The 27,032-nt window shown below is 39.9% G+C and overlaps 1 protein-coding gene across 1 annotated transcript in view; it reads right to left on the bottom strand.

Moving 5' to 3' along the window:
- Positions 1-27,032, bottom strand: part of LOC121317654 (kinesin-like protein KIF26B) — a 164,925-nt gene that overhangs the window by 79,543 nt on the left and 58,350 nt on the right. The window contains exon 3 of the mRNA XM_041253820.1: positions 14,801-15,307. Coding sequence (XP_041109754.1) covers positions 14,801-15,307 — 507 coding nt within the window. The remainder of the gene's footprint in view (positions 1-14,800; positions 15,308-27,032) is intronic.

Here is a 27,032-nt window from a genome sequence, read left to right as displayed (position 1 = left end):
TGCTGAAGCTGTGCCAAGAATCATCAATAAACACTGCTGAAGCTGTGTCAAGAATCATCAATAAACACTGCTGAAGCTGTACCAAGAATCATCAATAAACACTGTTGAAGCTGTGCAAAGAATCATCAATAAACACTGCTGAAGCTGTACCAAGAATCATCAATAAACACTGCTGAAGCTGTACCAAGAATCATCAATAAACACTGCTGAAGCTGTACCAAGAATCATCAATAAACACTGCTGAAGCTGTGTCAAGAATCATCAATAAACACTGCTGAAGCTGTGCCAAGAATCATCAATAAACACTGCTGAAGCTGTATGAAAAGCAGTTCTTAAGAGAACCGCTAATAATGACAAAACTAATATATGCTTTGTGGCATGGTCTTTGGTATGTCTATACACACTGAATTAATTATTACACTATAAAGCATAGTTATAAAACTGGGAAAACTGTTGACAGTATTGGACCTGCTCCACCACCATGTGACTGTGCTGTGTGCAACATGGTAAACAGTGGAAGTATTTCAGCCGCTCTCTAATGTAGGAAATAAGATTGACAATGAAGACATTCTGCACATTAATTCTTTCATTTTTATATCATCAGACTGTAGAGACATGCATTAATGAGATGTTGTAGCATGTTGTAACTGTCATTCAAAGATCGAGGTACAGTTCACAATTGCAGTGCAACCTCCTAGCCTGCAGTTGGCCCACTGCTCCAAATACGCCTCAAAAACAGATCAAATCTGAAACACAGTGAATGAGCGAGACAGTCTGGAAATCTGTATTACAGAAGAATGATATTAAGCATAGACCTGTCTGCCTGGATCGAAGTAATGAGCACTGAAAAATGTAATGTGTCTAATGACAGAACATCTGCTTCCCTCCCACCGGTCTTTATGTAAATGAGGAGAATGACCTTTTACAAATAAGAAGGCAAATGTTGTACCATGACACGGTGCTTCAGCAACAGTGCATGTGGTAGCAGGCGGTGCTTGTTTTAACACACAGTGTTTCAGCAGCAGTGCATGTGGTATCAGGCAGTGCTTGTTTTAACACACAGTGTTTCAGCAGCAGTGCATGTGGTATCAGGCAGTGCTTGTTTTAACACACAGTGTTTCAGCAGCAGTGCATGTGGTATCAGGCAGTGCTTGTTTTAACACACAGTGCTTCAGCAGCAGTGCATGTGGTAGCAGGCAGTGCTTGTTTTAACACACAGTGCTTCAGCAATAGGTGTGTATATGGTAGTAGGTAGTCCAGTGAAACTGTCGAGGCCATTTTGAGATTTAAAGGGGTTGAGCTGGATTTGAATCAAGTACCAGTCCCCACATGTAACCACCGTTTGTTAACCACTAGAGTTGTTTAAAGCAAAAAATCAAAGAGCTCATCTTTAAAAAAAAAAAAAAAATTAAAAATAGTACAATTTGCTATTTGACAGCAACTATGAACTGAAAATAAGTGAATATAATAAAAGGAAATCTAATTTACATGTTTACTCCTGAGAGACCTTGTAAGATATTCTTAGTAAATCTTATTGATTTCATGCTCCCTCTCTCAAAGGTGGAGTCAGACACAGCTATATTTAAAGGTTTCCCAAGACTGTCCAACACAGGCTCAACATGAAACAATACATGCTGTACAAAGGAAAAAATAAGCCTAGTAATTTTTTTTCCACAGCCTAATTCATTGAACTTGGCCAGAAACCAGCTTTTCTGTTAGAAAAGGCACTATTTTGTTTGAAACCAGTCATGAGTGGGATTGTGCTGTTCTCCACTTTGTATGGCAGACAGGCAATAACTTTGAATAAGCATTACAAGTACAGGTGCACTCATAACAGACTCCATGGGACAATGGAAATCAGTACTTTATAAATAAAGTACGCAGTAAACACAATTCGAAATGCTGTCTGTAACTGCAAACAGAAGTACCTTCAATAAAAACAACACAAGAAAGCTTAACCACCAAAGAACGGGAACTTATTATTAATACCAATCGCGCCCCTGTGGGCCCTACAGTGTAATAAGTAGTACCATTTTATTCATTTATATTTTTGCTATATGTAATTAAAAGTATACGCTATATGTTTTAAACTGTACAATGGCTGTGGCAACAAAAATATAGAATAAAAGTAAACAGCAACCCTTTTCCTGCCTGATGTCATGAATGCCGTTGTGACTGTCATTACTGTCCCGGATGTACCTCACTGCACAAAATATCTAGAAATATCAGGAAAACTACCTAATAAAATGATACTGTATGTATTAAACGCAAAACATCTGCTTGTGGAATATATACTCCTTGTACATGTATATACATATTGTCATATATCTCATTGATGTGAGTCTTCAGACAAAATTAATTCCCCATGAAACCCATGCTGTAACTTTTGGACACGCAAACCTCCCCAACAATGCGCATGAGGAGTTATGTACATATGGTACGCTTGCTACAAAGAGTCCTCGGCTATGTATACGTATATATACCTATATATATATATATATATATATATATATATATATATATATATATATATATATATATATACAGTTGTAGTCAAAAGTTTACATATCCCAATGGAAATTTATAATTCCTAGAAATTTCTCAAAAACAAATAATTATAGGAAAAATCTTTTTTAGCAAAAGTTTTGCTTTTGTGGATGAGGAAAAAAGTTACAAGAAATAGATGTCTACAGAATTTTTTTTTGCAAAACTCCTTTTTAGCAAAATTGTTCCAGTTCATTCAGGTTCCGAGGACTTCTCTTTTGCACAGCCTTCTTCAACTCGTACCAAAGATTCTCAATCGGGTTGAGATCGGGACTTTGACTGGGCCATTCCAGAGCCTTGATTTTACCCTTTTTTTACCATTCAGTAGATTTTGATGTGTGCTTTGGATCGTTGTTGTGTTGGAACGTTCAGTTGTGCTTTAAACCAATTTTGTAGCGGAGGGTTTCAGATGATTGTCCAGTATCTTTTGCTATGCTATGGAATCCATTTTACCATGTATTGGAACTAAATTTCCTGTGCCATTAGAAAAGCAGCCCCATAGAAGGATATTACTACCTCCATGCTTGACAGTAGATATAGCGTTCTTTTCTTTGCACGCGTCACCAGACTTTCTCCAAACATAACGACTATCAGTGTGACCAAATAGTTCGATTTGTGTTTCATCTCTTCACAAAACCTTTAACCAGAACTCATATCCATCATTCAAATGCTGTTTTGCAAACTTTAACCGATTGTCCTTGTGACGTTTTCCTAAGAGTAGCTTTTTCATTTAAAACACATGTACTTCTGTGCCATATTTATACAATACGCTATATATATTGTTGTTCCATATAAATAAATTTGAAAACAGGGGCTTTTCGCTTATTGGCAACTTTCGGTTAATTACGACTTTTTGCTGGGAACCGAGAGGTTGTTAATATGTGCCATCTACTGTGTGTGTGTGTGTATATATATATATATATATATAAATCAGTGGTTGTAAATTGTGGCCTGTGATTGGTTAAATCCTCCTCATAGGAGCAACAATAGATTGAACTATTGCACAAACATCCTTACACCACCGGGCAATAGTCTCCATCTGGCATGTGATTGGTTCAAATGACTGTCAGTCCTGCCCCTTTTCAAAGGAACATCTTTCATCTCCACTCCTCACATCAAGAGAAAATGGCTGAACACCAATTCTGTGACTTAACAGAAAAATGAATTATAAAACATACTGCAAAAGAAAGATGCTCCAAACACTAAAACTGGGATTAAAACATCACTGTCACTGTTTTCTGACTTTCTGAAATTCAAACAAATTCAACTGGACGAAAACAAATATGATGGGTGAGATATAAACGGGACTAATGTTACCTCCAGGGTACAAGCCTGCAGCTTTGGGCATTATAGCCATCTGTCTGTAACAATAGTCTTCCCTCGGGTCAATAGTTTTCCACTATAGACCTCCTCTCACATCCATATTTACTATATATATATATATATATATATATATATATATATATATATATATATATATATATGAGTGTAGTGGCAGCATGGCTGGCAAGTGGCAATAATAACTCCAAAACCGTGTTTGATAGTAAACAAAACAAAGGTTTACTGAATATACAACAAAACACGGTCAAAACCAAAACAAACTTCTACCTCCTCTTGGTGTTAACTAAACAAGAAATGTTCCCTGTCTAATCAACGGGACAGCTGAGCTGTTTTCCTGACACACCTTTTCCTCTTTGCAATAGTGTGATTATTTTCTTGATATTCGCCCACACGTAACGTGTCTCCTTACTTTCCTTCTCCAATCTCTGTGACAGGACAAGGTTTTAATAGTTACATCAATTATGTTAAATTAAGAACACCTGTAACTCATCACCTTGTCAATTGACAATCTTTTATTGGCTAATTCCTTTAATATCATTAATCTTTTTGCAGACCGATGTCCTCTAGTGGTCTAAAGTTGGAACTGCAACACACAACCCTCATTTACAGACTCAGGCATTTAATGCAGGAATACAGAGACTGATACATTCTCTGCCTATCAACTGCCCAACTACTCATTTTGGGCCTTTGCTTTACAAATGAATTATCAGTAGGCTAGATCAATGATCTTTCAGTCTGTGGCATGACACTGTGCTTACAAATTGCCTCGTGTTGCACGTTTACAATAATTATCAGTGGACTATCATTTCTGCGGCTTTCAGAAAAGTACTTTACTCCCTTTCCACGCCTGACACTAAGAGATAAATAAGAGTGCATCTCCACCCATCATTTATATTTATGACATTGAATTGAGCTGAGCTGTAAAAACAGGTTTAATGAGCCTGCTGTACCCAGTTGTTTATTGCAGCCCTGAAGCCAGGACTGTACAAACTGGAAGACAATCAAGATTTTTTTTTTGTTCAGTAAAAGTCTACACACTGCAGCAAGCAACTAGGATGAAAGAGCTCAAACCCCATTATGGACAAAAGAATCATGATCTTTTCAGAAAGCATAGGGTTAATAAGATCATGCCAGGAGAAACGCCCAGCGCTGCAGCACTGCCAATGAGACAAGCAGAGAAGACCTACAAAGCATTTGCCATCTGTTGTGTAGAAAGAAAAAAGAGGCATTCATTTCACATTCTGACACTGGCTCAACCTCATAATAGGGGGGTTTATACTTATAGCAAGCTCCTTCTGCTGCTCGAAGCACAGTCACACAACCTCAGTTACCTAGTCCTGGTATTCACTTCTCACCATGCCACCCAATTAAACATGACTTCCAGTCACAGCACTACCTTCTGAATCTGCTTCGCTTTCTCAAGCAGCAATGCATTCCTAGGATTTCCAGCACAGCCTCTGGCATCTGAATGCTGAAAGGGCACGTCAACAATTATTTATTTTTTATCCAAAACATATGACTAGACTCATTAGGCCCTCTTACAAACTATTAACACAAGGGAATGTAACTGTTAACAGAAGGCAATAATCTTCCTATTGAGATAAATACCTTCACAACAGGGAATGTCAGTTGCCAGCTTCCTGGCACTAATGTATCTCAAGGTGAACTTTAAGCACAGGCTACACTAGTATTGAAAACAGCAGGGTGGGGAATGAAAACCTGGCAATTGCTTTGCATTAGGGAAACAGTTTGAATGACTAAAGGGGTCGTATTGAAGCAAGTGCTGTGCCAGTACATGCGGTGCAGTGGTCCGTGTTTGCTGGTTGGAAAACACAGTGTAACAAAATTATTATATTTTTTTTTGTTCCTGGGTAGTAAATGTTATTTCCTAATTGCTTATGCCTCAAAAGTATAGAACATGGCTATTATTCCCCACAAACTTTGCTTTTGTGACCAGGACAGTGATATTTCAAAATATCACTATTTCCAATGGGAAAATGGGCAATGTGTGTCTTTTCGTTCACATAAAGTCAGAAAAAAACAACATATGAATCCAAATTAACAAGTATTTATACTAAATTAATACAAAGATGACTACAAAAGATTTAGAAGTGAGTAGTTTTTCGAGATTTATAATTATACTGTAAATACAGTATAATTGTAAATCTCGAAAAACAACTCACTTCTAAATCTTTTGTAAATCTTTTTGTAGGCATAAGCAATTAGGAAATAACCCTTATTACCCAGGAACAAAAACTGTGTTGCATAGCGGAGCATCATAATCACATACCTAAAGCTTTCATTGAATCCAGGTGGGTATTTGCCTCTTGTTTCTGTTACTCCAACACATTCAGCAGCAACAGCTTTCTTATTAGTCACCAGTATAAGAACATAAGAACATAAGAAAGTTTACAAACGAGAGGAGGCCATTCGGCCCATCTTGCTCGTTTGGTTGTTAGTAGCTTATTGATCCCAAAATCTCATCAAGCAGCTTCTTGAAGGATCCCAGGGTGTCAGCTTCAACAACATTACTGGGGAGTTGATTCCAGACCCTCACAATTCTCTGTGTAAAAAAGTGTCTCCTATTTTCTGTTCTGAATGCCCCTTTTTCTAAACTCCATTTGTGACCCCTGGTCCTTGTTTCTTTTTTCAGGCTGAAAAAGTCCCTTGCGTCGACACTGTCAATACCTTTTAGAATTTTGAATGCTTGAATTAGGTCGCCACGTAGTCTTCTTTGTTCAAGACTGAACAGATTCAATTCTTTTAGCCTGTCTGCATATGACATGCCTTTTAAGCCCGGAATAATTCTGGTAGCTCTTCTTTGCACTCTTTCTAGAGCAGCAATATCTTTTTTATAGCGAGGTGACCAGAACTGAACACAATATTCAAGATGAGGTCTTACAAGTGCATTGTACAGTTTTAACATTACTTCCCTTGATTTAAATTCAACACTTTTCACAATGTATCCGAGTATCTTGTTAGCCTTTTTTATAGCTTCCCCACATTGCCTAGATGAAGACATTTCTGAGTCAACAAAAACCCCTAGGTCTTTTTCATAGATTCCTTCTCCAATTTCAATATCTCCCATATGATATTTATAATGTACATTTTTATTTCCTGCGTGCAGTACCTTACACTTTTCTCTATTAAATGTCATTTGCCATGTATCTGCCCAGTTCTGAATCTTGTCTAGATCATTTTGAATGACCTTTGCTGCTGCAACAGTGTTTGCCACTCCTCCTACTTTTGTGTCGTCTGCAAATTTAACAAGTTTGCTTACTATACCAGAATCTAAATCATTAATGTAGATTAGGAATAGCAGAGGACCTAATACTGATCCCTGTGGTACACCGCTGGTTACCACACTCCATTCTGAGGTTTTTCCTCTAATCAGTACTTTCTGTTTTCTACATGTTAACCACTCCCTAATCCATGTACATGTGTTTCCTTGAATCCCAACTGCGTTCAGTTTGAGAATTAATCTTTTGTGCGGGACTTTGTCAAAAGCTTTCTGGAAATCTAAATAAACCATGTCATATGCTTTGCAATTATCCATTATCGATGTTGCATCCTCAAAAAAATCAAGCAAGTTAGTTAGGCACGATCTCCCTTTCCTAAAACCATGTTGACTGTCTCCCAGTACCCTGTTACCATATAGGTAATTTTCCATTTTGGATCTTATTATAGTTTCCATAAGTTTGCATATAATAGAAGTCAGGCTTACTGGTCTGTAGTTACCTGGTTCAGTTTTGTTTCCCTTTTTGTGGATCGGTATTACGTTTGCAATTTTCCAGTCTGTCGGTACCACCCCTGTGTCAAGAGACTGCTGCATGATCTTGGTTAGCGGTTTGTAAATTACTTCTTTCATTTCTTTGAGTACTACTGGGAGGATCTCATCCAGCCCAGGGGATTTGTTTATTTTAAGAGCTCCTAGTCCCTTTAACACTTCTGCCTCAGTTATGCTAAAGTTATTTAAAACTGGATAGGAACTGGATGACATGTGGGGCATGTTGTCAGTATCTTCCTTTGTAAAAACTTGTGAAAAGTAATCATTTAACATATTTGCTATTTTTTTTTCTTCCTCTACGATTTTGCCATTTGTATCTCTTAAACATTTAATCTCCTCTTTGAATGTTCTCTTGCTGTTGTAATATTGGAAAAACATTTTGGAATTGGTTTTAGCTCCCTTAGCAATGTTCATTTCTATTTCTCTCTTGGCCTTTCTAACTTCCTTTTTGACTTGCATTTGCAGTTCTGTGTACTCTTTCTGTGTACTTTCTTTTTGGTCCTTTTTTAATGCTCTGTAAAGTGCCTTTTTTCGCTGAATATTTTTTTTAATTGATCTATTAAACCATTTTGGCAATTTAGTTTTACATTTAGATTTGTCTACTTTAGGGATATAATTGTTTTGCGCCTCTAGTACTACATTTTTGAAGAACAACCATCCTTCTTCTGTGGGTGTTTTCTCTATTTTACTCCAATCTACTTCTGTTAGTCTCTGTTTCATACCTTCATAGTTTGCTTTTCTAAAATTGTAAACCTTAGCTTTAGTCTTTACTTTTGAGGATTTAAAAAACACTTCAAATGAGACCATGTTGTGGTCTGAGTTTGCCAGTGGTTCTCTGACCTCTGTTTTAGTTATTCTATCTTCGTTATTTGAAAAGACTAAATCAAGGCATGCCTCCCCTCTAGTGGGTGCCTTCACAAATTGTGTTAGGAAGCAGTCATTTGTCATTTCCACCATTTCTATTTCATCCTTCGCGCTACCCACCGGGTTTTCCCATTTTATTTGGGGGAAGTTGAAATCCCCCATTAGTATGGCTTCTCCTTTGCTACACACATTTCTAATGTCATTGTATAACAGATTATTGTGCTCACCGTCTGAATCTGGCGGTCTATAGCATGCTCCTATTATTATGCCTTTTGAATTTTTGTCTGTTATTCTGACCCATATTGATTCGGTTTTATTTTCTTTGTCCAGGTTTAACACCTGGGCTTCAAGACTGTTTCTTATGTATAGCGCTACCCCTCCTCCTCGTCTGTCCTGCCTGTCTTTCCTATACAGTGTATACCCACAAATATTATATTCGTCCCCATCACTCTCAGATAACCACGTTTCTGTAACACCTATCACATCATAGTTACCTGTTAGTGCAGTAGCTTCAAGTTCTAGAATTTTGTTTCTGATACTTCTAGCATTTAGATAAATACATTTAATGGTTGTCTTACCTGAGTTGTTGTTCTTGTTTTGATGCGGTCTCCCTTCTGTTTTTTTGTTGATTTCTCCCCCCTTCCTTTCTAGTTTAAATGCTTCCGAACCTGCTCGAGGATCTTTTCTCCAAGTAGACTAGTTCCCTTGTTATTTAAATGCAGTCCATCCCGTCTATACGTCCACCAAGGCATGCTTCACTTTAACTGGAGTTTCATGAAAGTACCGTGCAATAGAGTGACTATCCACTGAGATGAAAAAGGAATTTGGTTATGATGCAGTAAAAGTGGAAATGCAGTAAAACAAAGAGGGTGAGGAAGAGCTGTGTTTGTGGTTTTAATGTTATTCGGTGCAGAATCCAATGGGCTGCGTTCTGTAAAAGTATCAGGGTTTCCTCAACTGTCTGCCAGCTGGTCTTGTGCTGAAGGAATGCACTCTAGTGACCTGAGCCCGGTGACAGGAGCCCCTCCTTTATCAAGCCAACTGTGTTACTTGAGACTGACAGGTACAGTGTAGGGAGGGTCATGACTGACAGGTACAGTGTAGGGAGGGTCGTGACTGACAGGTACAGTGTAGGGAGGGTCGTGACTGACAGCAGATACAGTGTAGGGAGGGTCGTGACTGACAGGTACAGTGTAGGGAGGGTCATGACTGACAGGTACAGTGTAGGGAGGGTCGTGACTGACAGGTACAGTGTAGGGAGGGTCGTGACTGACAGGTACAGTGTAGGGAGGGTCGTGACTGACAGGTACAGTGTAGGGAGGGTCGTGACTGACAGGTACAGTGTAGGGAGGGTCGTGACTGACAGCAGATACAGTGTAGGGAGGGTCGTGACTGACAGGTACAGTGTAGGGAGGGTCGCTGCACCAAAGCAAATGATACAAGTCTTTAAGAATCAATCTCCATAAAAGGTTCGCACTAGAAAGCATCAAAGGCTTTTGACTGCCCGTCGTTGCTAAGCAACTAAAAATGACAGTGAAGAATGTCTTTATGGTGTATCATATTCAAATTCATCCTGGTAACTAAGAATGCTGGGTTCTGAGAGGACACTGGACACTATAGCAAATAAAATTGACCTCAAAACATAACCTGGTCAAGCTGGATGCAAAATGCAACCTTGTCTCTCCTGCTTATTTGCCTGCTGTAGTCACTGCCCCTGTCCTGTCACTGGGTCCCATCCTGCTGTTGTCACTGCACCCTGTCTTGTCACTGTGTCCCATCATGTTGCAGTTACTGCCCCCTGTCCTGTCACTGTGTTCCATCCTGCTGTCGTCACTGCCCCTGTCCTGTCACTGTGTCCCATCCTGCTGTTGTCACTGCCCCCTGTCCTGTCACTGTGTTCCATCCTGCTGTAGTCACTGCACCCAGTCCTGTCACTCTGTCCAATCCTGCTGTTGTCACTGCCCCCTCTCCTGTCACTGTGTCCCATCCAGTATCTCGTTTTATAGGAAACACTTAAATGCAGGGTTTAATACAGTACCAGGGGTCTGTATGGAAAGGAAACTCTTGTGTGCGGTGTCCAAAATGTGTACATAACAAAGTCTTCCACTGGAGATCATTGTCGCTCTTTTTGAAGGCTTTCCAACCTGATGTTTAACTGCTTCCTGGACCTTAAAGTATCCATTTTGATAGATATGTGCTGGTTCAAAATAAATACAAAAAAATGTACAAAATAATACACCAAGGAATGAATAGAGAAAGAACACCAGAATGAATAGAGAAAGAACATCTAGCAAACATGCAGAATGAGTAGAGAAAGAACACCTAGCTTACATGCAGAATGAATAGAGAAAGAACACCTAGCAAACATGTAGAATGAATAGAGAAAGAACACCTAGCGGACATGTAGAATGAATAGAGAAAGAACACCTAGCTTACATGCAGAATGAATAGAGAAAGAACACCTAGCAGACATGTAGAATGAATAGAGAAAGAACACCTAGCAGACATGCAGAATGAATAGAGAAAGAACACCTAGCGGACATGCAGAATGAATAGAGAAAGAACATGTAGCAGACATGCAGAATGAATAGAGAAAGAACACCTAGCAGACATGTAGAATGAATAGAGAAAGAACACCTAGCAAACATGCAGAATGAATAGAGAAAGAACACCTAGCAGACATGTAGAATGAATAGAGAAAGAACACCTAGCAAACATGCAGAATGAATAGAGAAAGAACACCTAGCAGACATGCAGAATGAATAGAGAAAGAACACCTAGCGGACATGCAGAATGAATAGAGAAAGAACACCTAGCAAACATGTAGAATGAACAGAGAAAGAACACCTAGCAGACATGTAGAATGAATAGAGAAAGAACACCTAGCAAACATGTAGAATGAATAGAGAAAGAACACCTAGCAGACATGCAGAATGAATAGAGAAAGAACACCTAGCAAACATGCAGAATGAACAAAGAACACCTAGCAAACATGCAGAATGAATAGAGAAAGAACACCTAGCAAACATGTAGAATGAATAGAGAAAGAACACCTAGCGGACATGCAGAATGAATAGAGAAAGAACACCTAGCAAACATGTAGAATGAACAGAGAAAGAACACCTAGCAGACATGCAGAATGAATAGAGAAAGAACACCTAGCGGACATGCAGAATGAATAGAGAAAGAACATGTAGCAGACATGCAGAATGAATAGAGAAAGAACACCTAGCAGACATGTAGAATGAATAGAGAAAGAACACCTAGCAGACATGCAGAATGAACAGAGAAAGAACACCTAGCAAACATGCAGAATGAATAGAGAAAGAACACCTAGCAAACATGCAGAATGAACAAAGAACAACTAGCAAACATGCAGAATGAACAGAGAAAGAACACCTAGCAAACATGTAGAATGAATAGAGAAAGAACACCTAGCAGACATGCAGAATGAATAGAGAAAGAACACCTAGCAGACATGCAGAATGAATAGAGAAAGAACACCTAGCAAACATGTAGAATGAATAGAGAAAGAACACCTAGCAGACATGCAGAATGAATAGAGAAAGAACACCTAGCAAACATGTAGAATGAATAGAGAAAGAACACCTAGCAGACATGTAGAATGAATAGAGAAAGAACACCTAGCAGACATGCAGAATGAATAGAGAAAAAACACCTAGCAGACATGCAGAATGAATAGAGAAAGAACACCTAGCAAACGTGCAGAATGAATAGAGAAAGAACACCTAGCAGACATGCAGAATGAATAGAGAAAGAACACCTAGCAAACATGCAGAATGAATAGGGCACCACATACCAGTATGCTATGTATGTACAATGCTTTCCCTTGGTTACCCTGGTGTCCATGCTTTGCTACACACTGCAGCAAACTAAGGTCAGGACAAAGACGTGTTTCACCTGAACACATGTGAACATATTCAGGAGTAGGTGTATTAAAATGGGCCAGTCACAGTGTAAACATACCGCAATTTGAATTTTCGTTGCAACATTTAACAAAGTGAATATGTTGTCGTATGTACTAAGAGAAAATATTTTAATGAAGACAGCCGCAACATATTAATTTAAATATTTGTCTTCTTAGCGAGATCTCTAGCATTATACATTGTGAGAGTCGTGCAACATTGTTCAAATAAATAGCGCAGTTGAGTTGTGGTTTGCTGCAACAGAGGGTGCCTGAAGGATAACATCTATACATGCAAGGGTGCAAGAATCAAAATAACATTATGTTTGTTAAACATAAAGGTCATCTGTACAATACATTCTGTTCCGTCTTCATTTTACCTATTCTAATGTTTTATATATATATATATTGGGGCCCTCTGACAGAAATACAATGATTCTTGGTTGTAAATCTCCCTCCTGACCTGTGAGGGCGTTAAGCAGTAGGAACAGAGTTCCTTGGATGGGCTGGTCTGACAGTTCTTTCCCCGGGTTCAAAGGAAGTCGGCTAGCCTGGAAGGGGGTGAGACTCCATTGCAATAACGCATTGACCCAGAAGGAAAACGACGTGGCAGCCGCAGATTGGAGAGGCGGTTCCACTTGTTTACCAAGGGGTCAGGTGTGACAGCATAAAAGGGGACGGAGAATCGTAATCTGTTCCTTGTTTGGTTTAAACATTTGAACTGTAAAGACTGTAGGAGACCCCGTGAGAGACAAAAACGTTTGTGAGTGTTTTGTTTTGTTTGTCTGTAATTGTCTTGTTTTGTATATTACTAGATGGCTAAACATGATTCAAGAGCTGTTGCCAAGGGTCAGCACTAACCAGGAACAGCACTGCATGATTGTCACTAATAAACTGTATCACCCACCAGGAGCACTACTGCCCGCACCCAGGACTGGTGACCATGTTGGTATTACTGTGGGTGGATATTTGTGTTTATTATTTAGGACTGCAACCCGTTATTATTTACGTCGCGCTGTACACATTGTTGTGCATTGCCGGGGTCCTATTATTTGGTCACCAGACCTGGATACAATAGAATACCTTTCCAACTGGATTATAATTCTCCTTGTTTTGTTCATTATGCACTGCATCACTCTTGCTCCTGCAACCACTTTGCCACAGGGCCCCATCTTCACAGCCAAATAAAAAAGGTTTTTCTATCAAAAAGTTTTCCATAATCATACAGGAGTAGCCACTCGCTAAACCGGACATGTTTGTCTGACATTTGGAGAGTTCAGACAAACATGTTATGATGCTTACAGGAGGACAGTCAGTTCTCGTTAATATGAATTTCAAGGGACCAGCTACAAATTTTGTATTATACCACTAATTCATATTACCAGCCAAACTGTCAGTTTATATTAAGTTAGTCAGTGGTGCAGTGCTAAATTGGGCACAATTACAAATATTAATAGAATATTAATAGAATAGATGTGTTTCCTATTCCTCTACAGATGCTCAGAATGAGCTGGATGGGTTAGCAGCACATGTGTGCAACCTATTGCTTAACTGGCAATGCATGAGAAAAGGCTGACTGGGAAATACCAGCAACAATTGTGACTGTTTAAAATGTGCGTTCTAAAGTTCTTAAAAAACTGATGCGATTGTAAGTGTCAAAATTGTCTGCAGCTTTCATGTATCTCATTATAATATTTGAGAACCCTGATCTCCCTCCCCCTTTTTGTAAATTTATGCAGGAACACCCATAACTACATATTCACCTGAGGTTGAAAAACCTCAGAGAAAAAGTCGCTAACAGCATTGCGCTTGTCTAGTACTTTTCACCCAAGACATTCGACTCTTTTGCAACTGGCAATACACTTTAGTAACCCTACCCCTCAGCCCTTTCTGTTTCAGTTGCAATGCTATTAAATGACAATAAACCTTGAAACCCTTGTCTGGCAGTGTACCGGGGATCCTACCACTGTCTCCAGCTAGCTTTTATTCCAGATGCATTGAGTACTACTGGTTCAGACTCCTTCGCTTAGCTCAGTGAGTCTAGTGGATTGTTATTGTAAGAGAACAAAAACCCTTTATTCCATTGGAAAGCTCTATTGTTTTCTTTATTTCTTGCGCTCTGTCTTGAAATGCAACTCCTCAAGACAATTAAAATAAACTACATTTAGACGTGTCCGGTATGTATTAGTTTCAGTTTCAAAAATGTGTAACAATCCATATGTGATGACAGAACACAATAAGTTGACAACATGGTGTCAACTTGAAAAACTGCATTTTAAAAAAAACGAAAAAATACATTCAAAACAAATGAATTCTGTGGGCAGGCTGTGAAGACTTACTTGATAAGGGTAAAGGGTCACCCCATTGGCTCTTGACATGGACCAGGTCCCGTCCAGATACTGGTGTGCCTGAATGGGGCCCGAGGCCAGGATGTTGCCGTTGCCTGGGCTGCTAGCTTTCCCAGCATGCCCGGGGGCTCCGTTCTTCTTCTCGATGCCCAGGCTGTTGGGTTTGCTGGAGTGCTTGCCGGGCAGAGAGCTCATGTAGCCAGGGCTGGTGTAGGTGGCTGGGATGAAGGACCAGTCCCGAGGTCCCTGCAGGCCGCCCATGCTGCGGGAGCCCCCTAGTGAGGGCATGTTGGAGGGAGGGGACGACCCTGGCGAGCTGTCGCGCTGCTCCAGGGCGGCAGCCTGCTCTAGCGTCAGCACCATTTGAATGGCCTCCTGCTTCAGCTGGTTCAGGTGGGTGGCGCAGACATCACAGCGACTGTCCTTCTCGTTCCAGGCCTTGCGGGAGGTGTTGGGGACTTGGAGCTTGTCGTGAATTAGGGCAGAGAATGAAGGGTCCTGTGAGAGAGACAAAGGGATTACCTGTCATTACAGCAGTCCATGTTTAATGTGTGTAGTGCAGTGATGCACTGAATGTGTGGATGAAGCACAGTGATGCACTGAATGTGTGGATTATCTGTCATTACAGCAGTCCATGTTTAATGGATGAAGCGCAGTGATGCACTGAATGTGTGGCTTATCTGTCATTACAGCAGTCCATGTTTAATGGATGAAGCACAGTGATGCACTGAATGTGTGGCTTATCTGTCATTACAGCAGTCCATGTTTAATGGATGAAGCACAGTGATGCACTGAATGTGTGGCTTATCTGTCATTACAGCAGTCCATGTTTAATGGATGAAGCACAGTGATGCACTGAATGTGTGGCTTATCTGTCATTACAGCAGTCCTTGTGTAATGGATGAAGCACAGTGATGCACTGAATGTGTGGCTTATCTGTCATTACAGCAGTCCATGTTTAATGGATGAAGCACAGTGATGCACTGAATGTGTGGCTTATCTGTCATTACAGCAGTCCATGTTTAATGGATGAAGCACAGTGATGCACTGAATGTGTGGATTATCTGTCATTACAGCAGTCCATGTTTAATGGATGAAGCACAGTGATGCACTGAATGTGTGGATTATCTGTCATTACAGCAGTCCTTGTGTAATGGATGAAGCACAGTGATGCACTGAATGTGTGGATTATCTGTCATTACAGCAGTCCATGTTTAATGGATGAAGCACAGTGATGCACTGAATGTGTGGCTTATCTGTCATTACAGCAGTCCTTGTGTAATGGATGAAGCACAGTGATGCACTGAATGTGTGGATTATCTGTCATTACAGCAGTCCTTGTGTAATGGATGAAGCACAGTGATGCACTGAATGTGTGGATTATCTGTCATTACAGCAGTCCTTGTGTAATGGATGAAGCGCAGTGATGCACTGAATGTTTGGTCCAGGTACAATCTGTAGTATGGATCATGGATTTGTTCTGGAAGCAGCGTTGGATATCAACATGTTCTCCTGTTAGAAATATGCTGTGAGTGTTTATTTTTTTATTATTATTGCTTTGGTTAGTTTGTTTTATATGTGCTGTCACGATGATTGAGTGCCTAGTGATCAGGCATTAGGGTCTCCAAGGACACAAGAAAAAATATGAAATCTGAAAGATCCACTTGGGTGTGAGTCACCCTGGTAACAGAAAGCACCCATCACACCTATACATGAAGCATCACGTCTGAAAACAATGCAAAAACAATACAGATGGTAGGATATTAAATAATACAAACACAATACAGACTGTAGGGTATTAAATAATGCAAAAACATTACAGACTGTAGGGTATTAAATAATGCAAAAACATTACAGACTGTAGGGTATCAAATAATACAAAAACAATACAGATTTTAGGGTATTGTGTCTGATGGCTTTACTATATTTCCTGTAACTAAAATTGCAGGGATACATTATACCAACAAAGATATCTAACCCATTGACTTTATTCTTCCTTTTCTAACAGTGCACACGTGCTGTGAGACAGAACAGTTAGCAGATGTTTGTAAAGGAATCGTGGAGCTTCAAGGACTTCAATCCCACGTGAACACACTGTACATGCTTACATTCACTCTTTATGTAAGGCTGGTATGTAATGATTCATTTTCCTAAGGCCAATATCTCTATTCAGAGCTCCTGCCCTTTGAACTAAGACAGTCTCTTAATGAGGTGGGCGCAGTAATTAGATAAGAACGATTTTGATTAAATATGTATCAGGCGCAGCCGAACCATCGTCTCCCAGAGTGCTGTAGAGCATCACAATCAGGAACAGGGAATGCAGAGAGAATTGAGACAATATCTACTGCAGTGGGCCAGAATTAGAGCTTCTGGTTTTCTGTTTCTATTCATTTTTATTTTGAGTTATTTTCAAGTTATATGTAAATTGTTTTGGTTTTTTTTTTCGGGGCCTTCGCTCTTTATATACTGTATAAAATGATTGTTTTCAGTTATTTTCGTTTTTTACTGTCACAATATGTATAGTACCTCGATAGTACTAGCACATTTCAATTGTACCTTCTTTCCTTTGCTGTCTTCCACAACGAAATCCTTACGGTCACTGCATATTCGTCTGTGGTTTTCGTGTGTTTAGACATGTCGCCACAATTTTCAATTCTGTTTTAAATTCCACTAACGTTTAAATACTCCCTATAGCTTTAAATCTCGCGAGCAAGAAAATCTTGTTTTAAATCTCACAACTGTGTTACAATCCTCCAATAGAAATGTAGGAATTGGCTGCCACTCAGTAGTTGGGATGGGTTTAAAGTATTCCGAACAAATCAATGATAGGTACAATTCAGGAAGGAGGGACATTGCTTGCCCAGCTGCACTGGGAAAGGCTTTTTTTTTAGGTATTTTATTTTATTTTTTTCATGCGAAAAGGGGTCAAGTCAATGTGAATGAACAGAACCACAGAGAAGCCTTCATTGATTTATAAATCATGCAATTTTCAGAACAGTTCTGGCTCAATGCTGTCATTGGGGGAACCAGTTTGGAAAACACAGTGGGTTCTATTTGAGCATTTTGCTGGGACCTCTCTGGAAAGCAGTAAACCCGGATATGTCTCACCTGAGGAGACACGACACATTGCTTAGGCAGTTGTGCACGGTATCAGGTTTGTCTTTGTGAAACCCTGCTTCACATGGTTGTGTCCCAGTCTTCCACTTCCACATGAGTATGAACCGTGTACCTGCACCTGGACTGGATGAAGCTGCAGCAGTGCAGTGTCCCATGTGGTTTATATCAAAGGAATTCCAACCTTAGCGATTGGTCACCCTTTGGTGTACAGTCTAACAGCAGGGTTACCTTAAGAAACAAGACAACCAACAAGGCACATGCCTCCCATTGAAAAAACACAGCATGTGCAAAATAATCACAGAGCGTGTGCAAAATAATCACAGAGCGTGTGCAAAATAATCACAGGGCGTGTGCAAAATAATCACAGGGCGTGTGCAAAATAATCACAGGGCGTGTGCAAAATAATCACAGGTCGTGTGCAAAATAATCACAGGGCGTGTGCAAAATAATCACAGGGCGTGTGCAAAATAATCACAGGGCGTGTGCAAAATAATCACAGAGCAATACAGAGCAATGTACCCACTTTACTCCTTTGGGAAACACAGAATTAAAATCTTGAGAAAACGCAGTGCATTCTGCTGGTGAGCTTGTTCTTGTAGTTTTAATGAATTGAGTTCAGTGCTATTCCTCTCGTATCATGTGAAATCATTACCAAGTGTGCAGCTCCCATGAAACCAGCTGAATGGAAATTTGGAAACTGATGCAGGTACAGCTAGGGCAGATGTGGGCTCCCCTTCATCACACCCATAATGTGCCTTGAGTCAAAAGTCAGGTGTACAAGGACAAGCTTTATAGTAACTTCATTAAAATGTTCCTGTGTGGGGCAGGGAGAGGGTTCGACACACTGGGTACCACAGCTTTGGCCAAAAATGCCACATCATCTACAATTTTAGGATTAAAACATAATTTATAAAATATATAAATATGAATCTAATTTAGATATTGCATTTAACATCATGTAATCAAAGAAACTGTAACATGACATATCAAAAGTGTACTGAAAGCCTTAATAGTGAGTCATATTTATCAATTTTTGTCAGTTTTTTTTGTTAAGACTATAGAAAACCACAAAGTATATAATTCAATATGTTAAAGCAACTTTATTCAGCAGGTTTCATTCAACTTTATAAAGCTAAATTACTTAATTCTATAGGGGTATGTAAAAACTTTGTCCATAGCTGTAGGTTGACTTGGTTTAAACACAGCCATTAAAACATGAATACAGATGTGGTCTTCTCAGCTTGCTGTGGTCCTTACCACATAATATCCACCGCACAGAAGTTCACCGCTCATTTTTAAAAGTATTTTTTAGCTGCAGATCGGCAGCTTCAAAATGAACCTTGCTGAAGAAAAAAAAAGGCACCACAAAACCTGCCTCAGCAGGTGTGTCTCACACTGTTAGAGACACAGGAGTTCATGTTGAGTGGACTCTCGTGCTGTCCTTCACTCCCTGCACAGGAGTTCATGTTGAATGGACTCTCGTGCTGTCCTTCACTCCCTGCACAGGAGTGCATGTTGAATGGACTCTCATGCTGTCCTTCATTCCCTGCACAGGAGTTCATGTTAGGTGGACTTTCGTGTTGTCCTTCACTCCCTGTGCAGGAGTTCATTTTGAGTGGACTCTCGTGCTGTCCTTCATTCAATGCACAAGAGTTCATGTTGAGTACACTCTCGTGCTGTCCTTCATTCCCTGTGCAGGAGTGCATGTTGAGTGGCTCTGATGTGCCCACTTGGTTTGCAATTAGATAAAAGGGGCTGCATGCCAGCGCCCAGAACACCACTTGCCCAGAGAACGCTTCCTGCTATGTGCTGACTGACAAGGACATACATTTAGGTAATTAAGGGTTGTCCATGGCAAAGGGGGAACTATTCTAATTAAAACCACACATGCCTGCTGTCACTGGAAATATCTGCGTTTTTAAAAGGCAGGCTTTTCTTTTTACTGAGTGGCAGAGTGACTTCTCATGAGCTCTGTGTCCTTTTTGTTTGTTTCCTGTTTCACCACCTAAAAGGGGACAGTTACCTTTCAAAAACTTTGATTGGTTTAACTCAGGACTGCATGCAAGCACCTGCTAATACCATATTCAAAATGTTATCATATGAGGACTAGCCATCAGAAATGTTATTGTCTGCATTGAAATCTATACAATTACAAGATAGAAATACCTCTAAACACAGAACTACAGTGATAGGGATCAGCTAACTACCTCTAAACACAGAACTACAATGATAGGGATTAGTTGACAACCTCTAAACACAGAACTACAGTGATAGGGATCAGTTAACAACAGCTAAACACAGAACTACAGTGATAGGGATCAGTTAACAACAGCTAAACACAGAACTACAGTTATAGGGATCAGCTAACAACCTCCAAACACAGAACTACAGTGATAGGGATCAGTTAACAACAGCTAAACACAGAACTACAGTGATAGGGATCAGCTAACAACCTCTAAACACAGAACTACAGTGATAGGGATCAGCTAACAACCTCTAAACACAGAACTACAGTGATAGGGATCAGCTAACAACCTCTAAACACAGAACTACAGTGATAGGGATCAGCTAACAACCTCTAAACACAGAACTACAGTGAAAGGGATCAGATAACATTGTGTCATTCCTTCATGCTTTTAAGATTATTAAAAATGATTTTCCTATACCATTAAACCAAATGTATGTATGCGTGTATGAGTGTGCATGTGTGTGTGTGTGCATGTGTGTGTGTGTGTGTGTGTGTATGTGTGTGTGTATCAGTGTGTGTGTGTGTGTGTGTGTGTGTGTGTGTGTGTGTGTGTATGTGTGTATGTGTGTGGGTATCAGGGATGTATTGCTCCCAGGGTGCAGTGGCGCGCCGCTCCGGCACCTGTCAATCAAGGCAGAGCTGAGACCCCTAAAGATCCATATAAAAATATGATGATTCCATTTTCTAAATGTTTCAATATTATAATTAATTTACTCTTTAATGAAATTTGTTCAGCATTTTTCTCCATTTGAAAAAAAAATCCAAAAGATATGAGTTGTACTTTATTTGTTAGGGTTATCTGAAAGCAGCAAAACAGCTTCGCTAGGGAAAGAGGGCTTACGCCCACCACTCGCATAACACGGCATCAGTTAGGGTCATGCTCTGGAGCTTAGAAATGTATAAGTGAAATAAAAACAGAAATGACTAAGCAATGGCATCAAAACAAAAAACTATAACTGCGTTTTTCAGTAAGACACACAAGGAAACCACGGAGGAGAAAGAACTAGCTAACTCCTGCAATACGGGAAAGCTGACATCCAACAATACAAATGCAGGGAATGGAGATGAGATTTCTAATGCAGCGGCTTCAACACCTACAGCCTGTGACACTGGGCCTGATACAACAGATCTGTACCCATGTGCTGATGTGCGGACAGAGGAAATGTGGAAAAAGATAAAAGAGACATATCTGTAGACTGCAAAAATGGAAAAATTGGCTGTAACGTGTGTTCGATTGTTACAGATTTATCAATCTTTACGCCCAAGGGATTGAGACTTTCGAATGAATGGCGTTTGTTTCAGGTATCTTACAATGGATCCCGCCGAAAGAAAACCGTGGAACACAAACAGTCAAGAGCTCACATCACGGCACAACGAATTGCAGAAAAGAAAGAATGTGGACAGCATGACTGCATCCCATCTAAAAGAACAGACTCTAGAAAGAATGTGGACAGCATGACTGCATCCCATCTAAAAGAACAGACTCTAGAAAGAATGTGGACAGCATGACTGCATCCCATCTTAAAGAAAAGACTCTAGAAAGAATGTGGACAGCATGACTGCATCCCATCTAAAGGCAACGTGTGCAATTTCCCGTTCTGCATACTGCTTGGCTCAAAACGACAGACTTTATTCCGATCACTTTGGTTTGCTAGAACTTCAAAACGAAAATGGTGTTGATATAGGATTGGGGTTGCATTCTCGTTACAGTGCTATAGAAATCATCGACCCCATTGCTTCTGTCAAGAGGAAGAAAATCTGTAAATATATCCACGTCATAAATGGTAAGATTGCTATACTTATAGAGGAGTGTGACAAAGTGCCCGCCCCTGTGTATATTATCTGTTATGTGTTGCGTGTGGTGTGTTAATGTTGGTGTATAGACATTGGTACACGGGATATAAACGGGTCTGTGTAACACGAGTGTTTAAAATGTATATGTGTATTTAGGCACGAGGATTGCACAGCACTTCACGTGCAAGTAAAATGTAGTAATATGTGAGCACGGGGAACTGCACTTTATTAATTCATGTGCTGGGGTTCAAGTGAATAATTAATAGGTAATTGAATCCCAGCACAACAGTATATATAGATGCACGTTGTCACATATTCGGGGTTGGGTGTTCAGTGAGTGGAGAACGGGAGAGAGGGTAGGAGAATTACAATTGCTATTGCGTGCTGGTAGGACCAGCACGATACTTGTTAATTTATCATCTCCCCATGTTTGTCAGTGTGTCTGTCCGCGCACCGTTTCGTTAAGTTTAGTCCGTTTTTGTTTGTCTGTTTATTTTGGCGTAGAGTGCCGTGTCCTGTGTTTTCGTGTTTGTTTAACTTTTTATTTTGTAATAAACCGGCGCCAGCAGGCGTCTTCATCATTTCATTTCATCCTGTCTGTTGTGTATTTCATTCCTCTTCCTGGTTCTGATGCCGCCCACTTCGGCCGTCTCTGTGACAAGGAGTCTATACTTATAGAGGAGTCTACCAATCTGAGCAGCAAAACAGCACTTATCGTGTACCTTAAATGTGAAACTGATAAAAACTGTAAACCACATTTTATGTTTTTAGACCTGGTTGAACACCCAAATCAAAAATCTGAAACAATAGTAAATCTACTTGAATGTCTTGCAAAACACAGTTTCGATGACTCCTATCTGAAATTGCATCCTGTGGCATTATGCTTGGTAATTGTGGAAAAGTGGGTAACAGTATGCAGGTGCAGGTGATCAATAAACAGACAGACAATGCTAATTCAGGTGCAATGCTGTTTTGTTTTATAATCCAGTTGCCTGGTGGTGAAACAGCCGTAAATAATAACACTGGTAAGCAATACAGCGGCATATATTGCTTTACTGTAATCTGCGCGTTTGCAGAAATAATAAACAGTCCCAATCTTTTACACCCACAAGTACAACAAGCACAAGTCCACAGTGTGTGCTCTAGTGCTCGTAGTGCAAATACAGCTTATTGGGAAACAAGGTGCAGTGTTGTCTGGGTTTAATACTGGTCTTTGGTGACAGCTCTGGATCATGTTAACCATCTAATTAACAAACAAGTACACTATAGACACGACAAACAAAACAAATATAACACTCACAGTTCACAACACAGGTCTCCTGTTGGCTTTTCTTTAACCATTTACAAAGGAACAGATCACATCGCTCAGTCCCCTTTTATACCATCTATCATGACCCCGGTTAATGAGTGCAACAGCTCCTCCAATCCACGGTTGCCACATAGTTTCCCTTCCGGGTCGAGGATTTAGTGAACCGTAGCTCTGCCCTCTTTCTAGATGACCAACTTCCGCCTAAGCCTGGGAATGAATTGTCTGGCCATCCCTGTTCCCTTTACACAGCAGCCTCTTAGGTAGGGAAAGAGATGTATCACCAAAAATCACTTTGTCTCTCAGACTTTTGGAGCACAACCCAGATATTATTGTTTGGCATTGTTTAAACCATAGATTGGAGCTTGCAGTGGGTGACTTGGTGCTGGAAGTTGGTGAAGTGAACCATTTCTATTCATTTATGGACAAACTGTATTCTGTGTATAACAGATCACCTCTTAATCAGAGGCAACTTGCAGAGTGGCTGCCGAATTAGAATCGCAAATTTCCAAAATCGACCGCATTTTAAGCACCAGATGGGTAGCAAGTTCATTTCGAAAGGTTCATGTTGAGCTGCTCAGGCCCAATCCAGCTATGCTTCTCTGATTGACCAAGTGCGAATTCATGACTGGGACTACCCGCCATCTGAAATGCCTCCAGGGTACGGAGAATCAGAGATTGAAATGCATTCAGGGTACGGAGAATCAGAGATTGAAATGCCTCCAGGGTATACAGAATCAGAGATTGAAATGCCTCCAGGGTACGGAGAATCAGAGATTGAAATGCCTCATAAGAACATAAGAACATAAGAAAGTTTACAAACGAGAGGAGGCCATTCGGCCCATCTTGCTCGTTTGGTTGTTAGTAGCTTATTGATCCCAAAATCTCATCAAGCAGCTTCTTGAAGGATCCCAGGGTGTCAGCTTCAACAACATTACTGGGGAGTTGATTCCAGACCCTCACAATTCTCTGTGTAAAAAAGTGTCTCCTATTTTCTGTTCTGAATGCCCCTTTTTCTAAACTCCATTTGTGACCCCTGGTCCTTGTTTCTTTTTTCAGGCTGAAAAAGTCCCTTGCGTCGACACTGTCAATACCTTTTAGAATTTTGAATGCTTGAATTAGGTCGCCACGTAGTCTTCTTTGTTCAAGACTGAACAGATTCAATTCTTTTAGCCTGTCTGCATATGACATGCCTTTTAAGCCCGGAATAATTCTGGTCGCTCTTCTTTGCACTCTTTCTAGAGCAGCAATATCTTTTTTATAGCGAGGTGACCAGAACTGAACACAATATTCAAGATGAGGTCTTACAAGTGCATTGTACAGTTTTAACATTACTTCCCTTGATTTAAATTCAACACTTTTCACAATGTATCCGAGCATCTTGTTAGCCTTTTTTATAGCTTCCCCACATTGCCTAGATGAAGACATTTCTGAATCATCAAAAACTCCTAGGTCTTTTTCATAGATTCCTTCTCCAATTTCAATATCTCCCATATGATATTTATAATGTACATTTTTATTTCCTGCGTGCAGTACCTTACACTTTTCTCTATTAAATGTCATTTGCCATGTGTCTGCCCAGTTCTGAATCTTGTCTAGATCATTTTGAATGACCTTTGCTGCTGCAACAGTGTTTGCCACTCCTCCTACTTTTGTGTCGTCTGCAAATTTAACAAGTTTGCTTACTATACCAGAATCTAAATCATTAATGTAGATTAGGAATAGCAGAGGACCTAATACTGATCCCTGTGGTACACCGCTGGTTACCACACTCCATTCTGAGGTTTTCCTCTAATCAGTACTTTCTGTTTTCTACATGTTAACCACTCCCTAATCCATGTACATGTGTTTCCTTGAATCCCAACTGCGTTCAGTTTGAGAATTAATCTTTTGTGCGGGACTTTGTCAAAAGCTTTCTGGAAATCTAAATAAACCATGTCATATGCTTTGCAATTATCCATTATCGATGTTGCATCCTCAAAAAAATCAAGCAAGTTAGTTAGGCACGATCTCCCTTTCCTAAAACCATGTTGACTGTCTCCCAGTACCCTGTTACCATATAGGTAATTTTCCATTTTGGATCTTATTATAGTTTCCATAAGTTTGCATATAATAGAAGTCAGGCTTACTGGTCTGTAGTTACCTGGTTCAGTTTTGTTTCCCTTTTTGTGGATCGGTATTACGTTTGCAATTTTCCAGTCTGTCGGTACCACCCCTGTGTCAAGAGACTGCTGCATGATCTTGGTTAGCGGTTTGTAAATTACTTCTTTCATTTCTTTGAGTACTACTGGGAGGATCTCATCCGGCCCAGGGGATTTGTTTATTTTAAGAGCTCCTAGTCCCTTTAACACTTCTGCCTCAGTTATGCTAAAGTTATTTAAAACTGGATAGGAACTGGATGACATGTGGGGCATGTTGTCAGTATCTTCCTTTGTAAAAACTTGTGAAAAGTAATCATTTAACATATTTGCTATTTTTTTTTTCTTCCTCTACGATTTTGCCATTTGTATCTCTTAAACATTTAATCTCCTCTTTGAATGTTCTCTTGCTGTTGTAATATTGGAAAAACATTTTGGAATTGGTTTTAGCTCCCTTAGCAATGTTCATTTCTATTTCTCTCTTGGCCTTTCTAACTTCCTTTTTGACTTGCGTTTGCAGTTCCGTGTACTCTTTCTGCGTACTTTCTTTTTGGTCCTTTTTTAATGCTCTGTAAAGTGCCTTTTTTCGCTGAATATTTTTTTTAATTGATCTATTAAACCATTTTGGCAATTTAGTTTTACATTTAGATTTGTCTACTTTAGGGATGTAATTGTTTTGCGCCTCTAGTACTACATTTTTGAAGAACAACCATCCTTCTTCTGTGGGTGTTTTCTCTATTTTACTCCAATCTACTTCTGTTAGTCTCTGTTTCATACCTTCATAGTTTGCTTTTCTAAAATTGTAAACCTTAGCTTTAGTCTTTACTTTTGGGGATTTTAAAAAACACTTCAAATGAGACCATGTTATGGTCTGAGTTTGCCAGTGGTTCTCTGACCTCTGTTTTAGTTATTCTATCTTCGTTATTTGAAAAGACTAAATCAAGGCATGCCTCCCCTCTAGTGGGTGCCTTCACAAATTGTGTTAGGAAGCAGTCATTTGTCATTTCCACCATTTCTATTTCATCCTTCGCGCTACCCACCGGGTTTTCCCATTTTATTTGGGGGAAGTTGAAATCCCCCATTAGTATGGCTTCTCCTTTGCTACACACATTTCTAATGTCATTGTATAACAGATTATTGTGCTCACCGTCTGAATCTGGCGGTCTATAGCATGCTCCTATTATTATGCCTTTTGAATTTTTGTCTGTTATTCTGACCCATATTGATTCGGTTTTATTTTCTTTGTCCAGGTTTAACACCTGGGCTTCAAGACTGTTTCTTATGTATAGCGCTACCCCTCCTCCTCGTCTGTCCTGCCTGTCTTTCCTATACAGTGTATACCCACAAATATTATATTCGTCCCCATCACTCTCAGATAACCACGTTTCTGTAACACCTATCACATCATAGTTACCTGTTAGTGCAGTAGCTTCAAGTTCTAGAATTTTGTTTCTGATACTTCTAGCATTTAGATAAATACATTTAATGGTTGTCTTACCTGAGTTGTTGTTCTTGTTTTGATGCAGTCTCCCTTCTGTTTTTTTGTTGATTTCTCCCCCCTTCCTTTCTAGTTTAAATGCTTCCGAACCTGCTCGAGGATCTTTTCTCCGAGTAGACTAG

This window comes from Polyodon spathula, chromosome 6 (assembly GCF_017654505.1).
Source record: "Polyodon spathula isolate WHYD16114869_AA chromosome 6, ASM1765450v1, whole genome shotgun sequence".
Lineage (NCBI taxonomy): Eukaryota > Metazoa > Chordata > Actinopteri > Acipenseriformes > Polyodontidae > Polyodon > Polyodon spathula.
The sequence above is the reverse complement of the archived record's forward strand: the minus strand, read 5'-3'. Positions and strand labels throughout refer to the sequence as shown.